General features: G+C 37.9%; 1 protein-coding gene across 4 annotated transcripts in view; it reads left to right on the forward strand.

The window, feature by feature from the left end:
- LOC137170292 (protein mono-ADP-ribosyltransferase PARP14-like) overlaps positions 1-6,260 on the forward strand; it is a 28,301-nt gene extending 22,041 nt beyond the window's left edge. For 3 of the 4 annotated variants that reach the window (XM_067573562.1, XM_067573544.1, XM_067573539.1), the window contains exons 17-23: positions 431-634; positions 1,466-1,584; positions 2,293-2,528; positions 2,652-2,926; positions 4,030-4,172; positions 5,014-5,188; positions 5,866-6,260. In XM_067573562.1, the coding sequence (XP_067429663.1) occupies positions 431-634; positions 1,466-1,584; positions 2,293-2,528; positions 2,652-2,926; positions 4,030-4,172; positions 5,014-5,188; positions 5,866-6,149 (1,436 nt within the window). In that variant the 3' untranslated portion in view covers positions 6,150-6,260. The remainder of the gene's footprint in view (positions 1-430; positions 635-1,465; positions 1,585-2,292; positions 2,529-2,651; positions 2,927-4,029; positions 4,173-5,013; positions 5,189-5,865) is intronic. The other variant, XM_067573553.1, reaches the window with a different exon arrangement.
- Positions 6,261-9,516: the final 3,256 nt, after the last annotated feature.

A 9,516-nucleotide genomic window follows, 5' to 3' on the forward strand; every position in this document is an offset into this window, starting at 1 on the left:
CAGTTAATAAAGTAAATAAATGACAGATCAATTAGTAATTCAAAAAAACCATTGGTTGCAGCCCTGAACTTTTGTTTAATAAATGACTATTGAAAACAAAACAATTAGTTTTGTATTGATTGATTATTTGACTAATAGTTTTTAGCACTAGTTTAGCTCTAGCACCACCCTTCCTAGCTCCACTGTTAGTAGAAGAAGAATTAAATCATCAGGATGTTGTCAGTTCATATTGTAGTTATAGTTTATATAATGTACATGTAGGTATATAATGGGCACGACACCCTGTAGAGGACACCAACAGAACTTTAGAGACACCACCACCTATACTATACTCTATACTATATACTCTTCATACCAATCTCCTTGTCCAACCCCACATCTTCAACTTCATCAATATCTTCATCATTTCTGGTCCTTGTCTATTTGTTAGGTCAGGGAGGGGCCAACCCGTCGGCAGTGGCAGACGCCATGGTTGGCGCAGTGGTGGAGTTTGTGAGGAAGAAGCATGCAAAGTTTGTTCAGAGCGTGAAGATCTTGATCTTCCAGACGGCCATGGTGATGGAGTTCCACAAGAGCATGAAGAAGAGACAGGGAGAGGATGTGGAGGAGAAGAGTGTCTTGACCAAGATTAAAGGTATTTAAATGTTTTTTTTAATAATGCATCATGCACAGATACAGGTTCTCACTCACTATATGTCTGCACTTCTTTCCTTTTTACCTGTTCCTTTTGATCAAGATTAATAAAATGTTTTGAAGAATTATTTTGTGATTTCTTAGACATTCAAGGACATTGTGGGGTTTCTTTCTCTCATGTGAAAACCCAAACCAACAATGTGTTAGTTTGTCTCTCACTACTTTCCTCCTTCCTCACTCTGTCTGTGGCTCTCAGCCACAAAGCCCATTTGTTCCTACTGAACACGTAAATCTTTAAAAATGGCCCACAAAAATACATATAATTTCATTTTATGTTTTTTAATTTCTAAAAAAATGCTCAATAATTCAGCTGGCGACTGTAGTTTTCAGTTAACAAACAGGAGGAAATGGTGTGATGTTGATCAGGTGATTTGTTGGGGAATGTACTATCTTGTTCATCTGTGGCTCATTAATGTATTTTTAATAGTTTTTTGGACACAGTGGAGATGTACGGCACCAAGGAATAAGATATAACAGGCTTTGATCCTACAAGCAAATATTGTCCATGTATCTAATTAATTGTTGGTGTTTGTCTTTTCATTGGATTTGTTGATTAAAAGAACAAAACAGAATATAACCAGACCTATCCTTTAAATGTCTTGATAAAGCAGAAACACTCTTTGAGAGATTGTATCTTACAAACATTTGCTGGTGAATCTGTTATTGTTGGCCCTTTATAATATCATTAATTCATTCAGTTTCATCATTTTTCCAATGCTGAGGTATGAGGTAAATGTAAGACAACAAACTACATTGTTTTATGTTGTTTCAGAAACTGTCACTGCGTTTTTTACGGGATCTTCGGAGGAACGACTCGGCACTGATCGCTTGGTTCTGGAGAAGGAGGAGTTTGAGCCCACAGTGTTTCAGCTGTGTGCTGATAACGCCAAGGTTAACATACATTTATTCAATTTATTTCTTAGCTCTTTGCTTTGAAAGGACTAAAGCTCAGCAATTAACACCTTGTTTAATCTAAGTTCAAACAGAAATGTAAAAACTAGTTATGTGCTTGAACTATTTCTTGTTTGAACATTTGGTGCAGCAAGTCTTGTTGTCACAGTAAGGTTGTCAGGCTTGGTATCATCTTACTGGTGCAAAGATCAAAACCAACCCTGTCTTCACTGACTATACCTGACAAGCAGATGCTGCAGAGAAGTACTGGGCGGATGGATACACTGTTGTTTGTAAAGAAATAGTTTCAGCAACTGTCTATAAAACCACAAATAATACTTTTTACATTTCTGTTTCTGTATGGATTAAACAAAGGAGACCATACATTGCATTCACCAATGAGAAAAAAAATCAGAGGCCTTATCTCATAATTATGACTTCTGTATCTCATAATTATGACTTCTGTATCTCATAATTATGACTTACTATCTCATAATTACGAGAAAAGATCTTAAAATTATGAGATAAAACTGCATAATTATGACCTTTTATCTGAAAATTACATTGACATTTTTGTCATTGGTGAATGCAATGCACTTCCATATAGTACATCTGTTGTGCTTTCATTGTACTGCCTTCATTGAGATTATCAGGATGTATTGATGACTGTTTGAATCGGACACTTCAACCATTTCCCCAACACTGCAGGCTGTGAGTCAGGTTAAGAAAAGAATTGAGGAGCTGATTTTGGCCGAGCAGGCGAAGCGAACCATCATCGACCCGTACATCAGTCAGCTGTCGCAGGCTGACATGGAGGAGCTGAAGGCCCTACAGAGGAATCTGACAGTCAGCATCCGACTGGACAGGAGCCTGGAGGACCAGGAGCCCACCATCCACCTGGAGGGCCTGACCAGGGACGTCATGATCGCTGAGTCTTCAGTGAGGTCAGTCACCAACCAAATGAATTAATGACACACAAAGGACCAAAAACATAAAGTAAAGCTTCAATCCAGAGCACCAAATGCTAGTATTTGTTTAAATGTTGTTGTTTTTTTGCTGAACATCAGAGACATCATCCGGAAGGTGGAGAGGACGGAGAACGAGAGACACAAGGCCTTGCTAGTGAGTGGACTGGTAGAATGGCAGTTTCAGCATCGCAATGGGAAGATGGTGCCATTCGACATTTACACCAACCTCAACCTCGAGAAGGCTCTGGAGAAAAAACAAAAAAATGTTAAAATCAAGATTAACAACCAAATTTACACAGCTGATATAATGTTTAAAAGAGCTGTTTCAACGAATGGACGTGAACAGTTGGAGCTACTTAGAAAAGACCTGAAAGGTGAGTCTTTACATAGTCCTTATTTAACCTGTTTAAACACAAACATGTTCTCATGCACAGAGGTTCATTTTGTAGAAAAAAACAAAAGTTATCACAAGTTAGAAGAAGAGTTTAATGAATCTTGAAGAAGTGAAATGAAACACCAAAGTATGGTTTACATTTTCTGTTACCCTGTCATTTGCAAGTGCCTTCATCATTTCAAGTGTTAAATGTAAAAAAAAAAATATATTCTCTAGTTTTAGAGATTTGGTCCATTTCATGGGCCATATTGTCAGGGATTATTATTGGTAGCAGATCTTCTATGGAGGTACATACGATACCGGTCAAAGTTTGGACACACTTTCTCATTCAAGTGAATGGGAAGGTGTGTCCACACTTTTGACTGGTACAGAATATTTAGACCGCGGGCCTTTGAGGAACTAGGAACTAAATTTAGTTACTGTAGGATGGTTCCTGGTGCTAAAAAAGTTCCTGCTCTGAGGGGAGGTTTTTATTCTCCATTCATAAAACCATGAAGTATTATGGTACTGATATTAGGACAAGGGGAGGAAATTTCGTTTTGTTTTTGTTAACATTAAAAGTAAAGTTAGGCTTTGCTGTTGACTTCCTGACTCGTTCTGAAAAAGGGTGAGAGAAAACATCAGTCAGTAAATACAAAGAACAACAGACTCTGTGTTGTTACGTCATGTGTTCATATTATGTTTCAAATGCAGCCGTTTTTTAATCACCATGGGTCTAATTTGCCTAATCTACATGGTTCTTCAGATGTGGTGGAAACACAAACAGGATTGTACAACAGAGACTTTTAGTTCCAAATTTCCTGGAACTTTTTGGTCAAAGAGGAGCTTTAGAGAGTCTTTGCTTTTTATGAAGGCTCCCTGCAGGAGTATAAGGCACAGCCTGTTACACTTGTACACTGGGAATTTATCATTTGGCCAGTTCATTACAGATTGAATATTTGATTTTTTATTTGAACAACAGTTAAAGTAAAAAGTGACCCTAGTCTAAAAACAGTTTTGAATGATGCCCAAAACTATGAAAATAATATCCAGCTTACACAAAACTAATTTACCTTTAAACAAACACTCTTATTGTTATTTTAGCAGATGATGCTGCTCTGCCTTCACATTGGGACGACATGAAAGGCGACCTCATGAAGCTGTTTCCTCTGACTGTGGGATCTAAAGAATATGGCGATGTGGAGAAGGAATTTCAAAAGACCGGCCTTTCTGCAAACATCATCAGCGTATGTTCACTCTCCAATAATCTTAACTATGTATTGATAACTGATAATTATGGTATCTGTACTCCCTCAGCATCATTAGGTGATCATTAGGAGGCAATCAAAATGTATAGATTCTCTTAAAAGATCAAATCATTAGTGTTAATATATAACTCAGAATCACTGGTATAACTCAGTGACCTCAAAATCATGAATATACAGTATTTACATTTTGTTCAGTATAGATTTTGAATAATAACAGGAGAGATTAGGCCTGGGCAGTAAAACAATAGCGATATGCACTTGCAATCGACATTTCATCAATAGCAATACGAAAATTGTTTGATAGAATGTTCGATAGTTTAACTTAAATGTATTAAATGCAAACCGCCATTAAAGCACATAATGAATATGCAGAGTTCCGTTGCATGAACACACCCCAAGAGTACTCCCTCCCTGGCTCATAAACAGCCCATTATATCCATTGATAATGGAGCATGCTACAAGTGACATGCAAAGAGCCAATCAATAAGGTTAAGAGTTCTTTTTATTTTAGTAAGTTTTGAGCCCTGATATCTCAAATGATAGGGCTAACAATATGTTAGATATACTGCAAAAAAATAAAACACATTCATGCCACTGCAGTGGTAAGAATGATGTCGTTGTGCCTTGAAAATGATTTACGTGGAGTATTCTGGTAGCTGAATGGTTACTGTGCATGCCATATAACTGCAACTTCCAGCCAGTGACCATACATGCATGTATGTACATGCATGTTGCATAGCCATCTCTTTCCCCTCACTATCCAATAAAGGCAAAAATGCCAGAAATTGAATTTCCTGTCATGTCTTCATTGTGTTGGCAGATTGAACGGGTACAAAACGAGACACTGTGGCAGAGCTACCAGCTGAAGAAGAAACAACTGGAGGCGAAGAACAAACACAAAAACAACGAGAAGATGCTTTTCCACGGCACCGGCTCCGACTCCATCGATCTCATCAACAAACAAGGCTTCAACCGCAGTTACGCAGGAGCACATGGTAACTAAAGCTGCACACACTCATAAAACAGTGGAATATTTACATCGAACAGTTTGAGATGAAATACTGCATGGTAACAAAATCACACTTACTATACTGTTTCACAAAATTCAAAGTCTACTGAAGTGAAGCATTAAAAAAAATCTAATATTGAGTTTGACTTGAAGCTTAAACACACACTTGGTATACTGTATGTCAAATGTATGTTTAAAAATGTCCATCATATAAAACTACACTAAACTTTGTCAGCTACTTGTTTTGTTTGGATGTTAGTTGACAAAAACTTTGTTTACCATAGAACAGTATTTTACATTTCCAAATCACTTCTTTAGAGCAGTGGTTCCCAAAGCTGAAACCAGAGAATGTTTGGCTTTTTGAATTGATTGATCGACTAATTATTGCAGCTCTACTTTCATGTCCTCCTAAAATTAACCTTAGTTTTCTGTTTTGTTTTGTTTGTTGTTCTGATTTTATTTGCTGTCTGGAGCTGTCACTGAACTTCTGGCCAATAGAAGAACAGAGTTAATATCTACAAAAGTATTTTTTAAACAGTGTATTCAAGTCTCATAGTGGACAGAAACATGGTGCAGCAGTGGCAGTCTTCTTACTGAACTTCTTTGACTGGGAATCATTCATGTATGTATTTAGTTAATGATGGAGCCTATTTTGTTCTGTAGGAGCGATGTATGGCAATGGCTCATACTTTGCGGTGGACCCTGCCTACTCAGCACGGGGTTACGCCAAGCCTGATGCCAGGGGGCAGAAGCGCATGTATCTGGCCAGGGCTCTGGTTGGAGACTTTGTCCAGGGTAGATCTGGAATGATCACCCCACCCTCCAGAGGTTCTGGAAATGCTTCAGACCTGTATGACAGCGTCACCGATAACCCTGCTACGCCAAGCATGTTCGTCATCTTCAATGACATTCAGGCATACCCAGAGTACCTGATCACATTTACATAAACTACCATGATCCCACTCTGCAACAGTTCTGATTACTGCCATCACATATTTTCTAGTTTAAATTCACAGTCTATAAAAACAATTTCTAATAAAATCAAGCAGCAGTTGCCATTTTCTTGATTTGGTTTCTAAACACTCACACATAAATGTAGAAGAAACCATCACACTATATCTGAGTTTAAGGTTAAAGTTAACTGGAGAATGTTTTAATGACAAAAAACAAAGCATGAAAACCTTGAATATAAATATTTTAACACACTGTCATTATTTTCCTTCATCTGGAATCTGTCACTTTCTTTTTGTTTTGGCTGTAGAGAGTTATGGAGCTGTGTCAGACTGTTAGACTCCATCCAAACCTCCCTTGTCCTCATTGTTAGATTTCTTTGGAAATATACAAAACCTTTCACCCAACTGAGATCACGTTTGGTTTTATGATAGGCATGGTTAGCTAGTCACATCAAATCACATTAGATTTGATGTAATTATGTAATACTGACCTTAAGTGCCTCTTGCGGGACTTTGTAGCAGCCATGTTGCTGCCTACATCTGGTAAATGATGTTTCATATCTACAACATCTTATCTGGGCAGTTTCGCTGCAGCACTGTAGCTTTCTGGTATTATCAGCCATGCTAGTGTCATGGCTCTATGGATGGAAATGTTCTGTTGCCCTTCAACTTTGGTCCAAACAGCTCAACAACTATTGGCTCGATTACAGTGAAATTTTTATGTTCCTCAGAGGATGAATCCCTGACCCAGCGACATCATGATGTATAGAATGGATTGGCATCAAATGTGAGTCATGTCCCTGTCAATCATCTGTCTGATGATCCTTTAATTCTCTATTGAAAACAGAAAACACACAACCACAGACATCTGAAAACACCAGAACCAATTCAAGGAAAGTTGACTATGTGTGTTTAAGGGAATAAGTGGAGATGTTTCATTGCTTGTAAGACCTTGCTGTGACTCTGGACCTGTAAAGTTACTTAAAGGGTGTCTTCACTAAAGTTTCAAATCCAAATTCTGCCTCATGTGTTTGTACTGACACACCAGTATGTGCGAATCCACTGTGCGAATCATGTTTTGCCTTAACCTCAGGATGTCAGACTGAGTAGTAAATTTTATGACATTATTTTTGGCTGGACCGCAACAGCAGGGCCAGCCCTATAACTGTGATTGTCCGTGAGTGCCTGAGTGATGAAGTTACACCATTGGTCCTGTTGGAGTTTCCTCATTGGCCGTTACTCTTTCAAAATGAATCAGCGCAAGATGATGGAAGTGGAGGACAGTAGTGATGCAGAGTGACTGTGTTTCTGCTCTGAGCTCTGACGCTTTCAGCTTTGGTGTTAAATGTAGTGAAGTCAGTTAAACTCCCCTTTAAACAGACATGTAGCAGCATCTCTGCGTCTCCTCCTCTAATGTGATCGACTCTCCGGCTGACAGCGCTGTCAGCAGCCAGCAGGAGAGACGCTCTGCAGTGTGTTTGTATTTTATAACTGAACTAATACCAGGACACAAACATTTTATTTCTCTGATGTTTTCACATCACAAACAAAGAACAACTGCATTAAAATATGATTCTTGCAACTAAAACATGAGACTCATGTAGCTGTTATATCAGTTTAGTGTGGGGTGGCTGCTCTGCAGGTTTGACAGTAACTGCAGTAACTGGGCGGAGATAAACCTCCTTAAATGCTGTCAAAACTTTCTCACTGCAGTCTCCTTAACTGGGAAAGAGACAGAAAAAAGGCACATAGAGGCAGGAGGGAGTTAAAGCACAGTTAAAGCACCCAAATAATCACTCAACACAGAGTGAAAAACAAGAGACATCTGCAGAGTGAAACAGATGAAAGAGCAGGGGGAGTTAATAATTAGAATAGTTGTAATTAAATAAAATCAGTTCTCTTTCAAATCAAACATCCCAAGATATGAGTGGAAAGTTTTGTCCTTGCAAATGTATTTATAACCTTTTTTTTACTCAAACATAGCTTAACCATGTCACGTGATGCTACTTCAGCAAATGTTACTGGGACAACTACAGAAAATTACAGATGTACATCTAATATCCAGGAATTCACATTATAGACACTAACACTGACTATTCCTGTAACACACTGGCCATAATTTCACACATTGACCATACATGACCAGACATATTCTAGGTTTTGACCAAGTCTTGTTTTACAAACAGCATCAAAAGGAACAGTTTTATTACTATTATTATTCACCCAATGCAATACACTGAAAATGCATAGCTATGCTCTCCCTGAAATACAAGATTCTAGATTAATATCTTCACTTTTTTTGTCAAAGATATTTAAAGTTCAGATACATCCAGATCCAATTTTAATCATTCTTGAGATATCTAAAGATGTAAGGAAACTAAAACTGGCACAACAAAGCTACCTGGCTCACAGAACTAATTGACACACTTCATCTCGAGAGAATACGATTAATCATTAAACATAAGATAAAAGATCATGAGGAAATTTGGCAACCTTTAGTCTCTCATCTTGCAGAAGGATGTGAATCTTAACTGCAGTCTGGGGCGGGGGTGGGGAGGAGGCAGATAAGGGGAGAGTGTGAGGCTGGTTATGGATTAGAGATCTTTGTTTTTCTTTGATATGTATATAATATGTATGATTAGGTTTTTTTTCTGTCCTTTGACATTGTTTGCTTATATGAAAAGAAGGATGGCAATACTATGTGTGTTTATCTTTGAAAATTATGCTTCACAATAAAATCATTTGAAACAACAATACATTGAAAATAAATATACTGAGTGAATTACATTTAAGGGACTGATTTAGTTCTCGTAACACCTCCAGGGTTTTGTAGATTTGGTTTATTGCAAAATGTCAGACAATCCCAAGCTCTATACCACCCACATCAGAGACTGAATATTTCTGAAGATTGTGTGTGGAATTATTTGTTGGGTTGCATATATTAGGGCTAAAGCAGGATTTTGACTGTTATTATTTGTGTTATATCAATTATTAACTGGTGTGTTAGGTCTCAAGCTTTATCACAGTTTGAACAGCCATTAATCATGTTAAAAATGTATTTCATAATTATGTCATTTCACAACTGACCTTTAGTACCAAAGGGAGTGGAGACAAAAACACAAAGGCTGGTGTTCCTCAAAGTTTTTCTCAGAAGTTTCAACCAAAGTGTCCGTTTTTAGCTTCAGGATTACAGTCCTAGCTGGAAAGCTCATGAAGTGGATGAAGAAAAAGGAAGAAGCCAAAAACGAAAGAGGATGAGGAACCACAAAAGAGTCGATTACAGTTACGGCTTTCTTAATAATTGGCACTGATTCCTACACACACATCACATATCAAATGACAAAAAGTTATCAACAGGTAT

This window comes from Thunnus thynnus, chromosome 2, assembly GCF_963924715.1.
Source record: "Thunnus thynnus chromosome 2, fThuThy2.1, whole genome shotgun sequence".
NCBI lineage: Eukaryota > Metazoa > Chordata > Actinopteri > Scombriformes > Scombridae > Thunnus > Thunnus thynnus.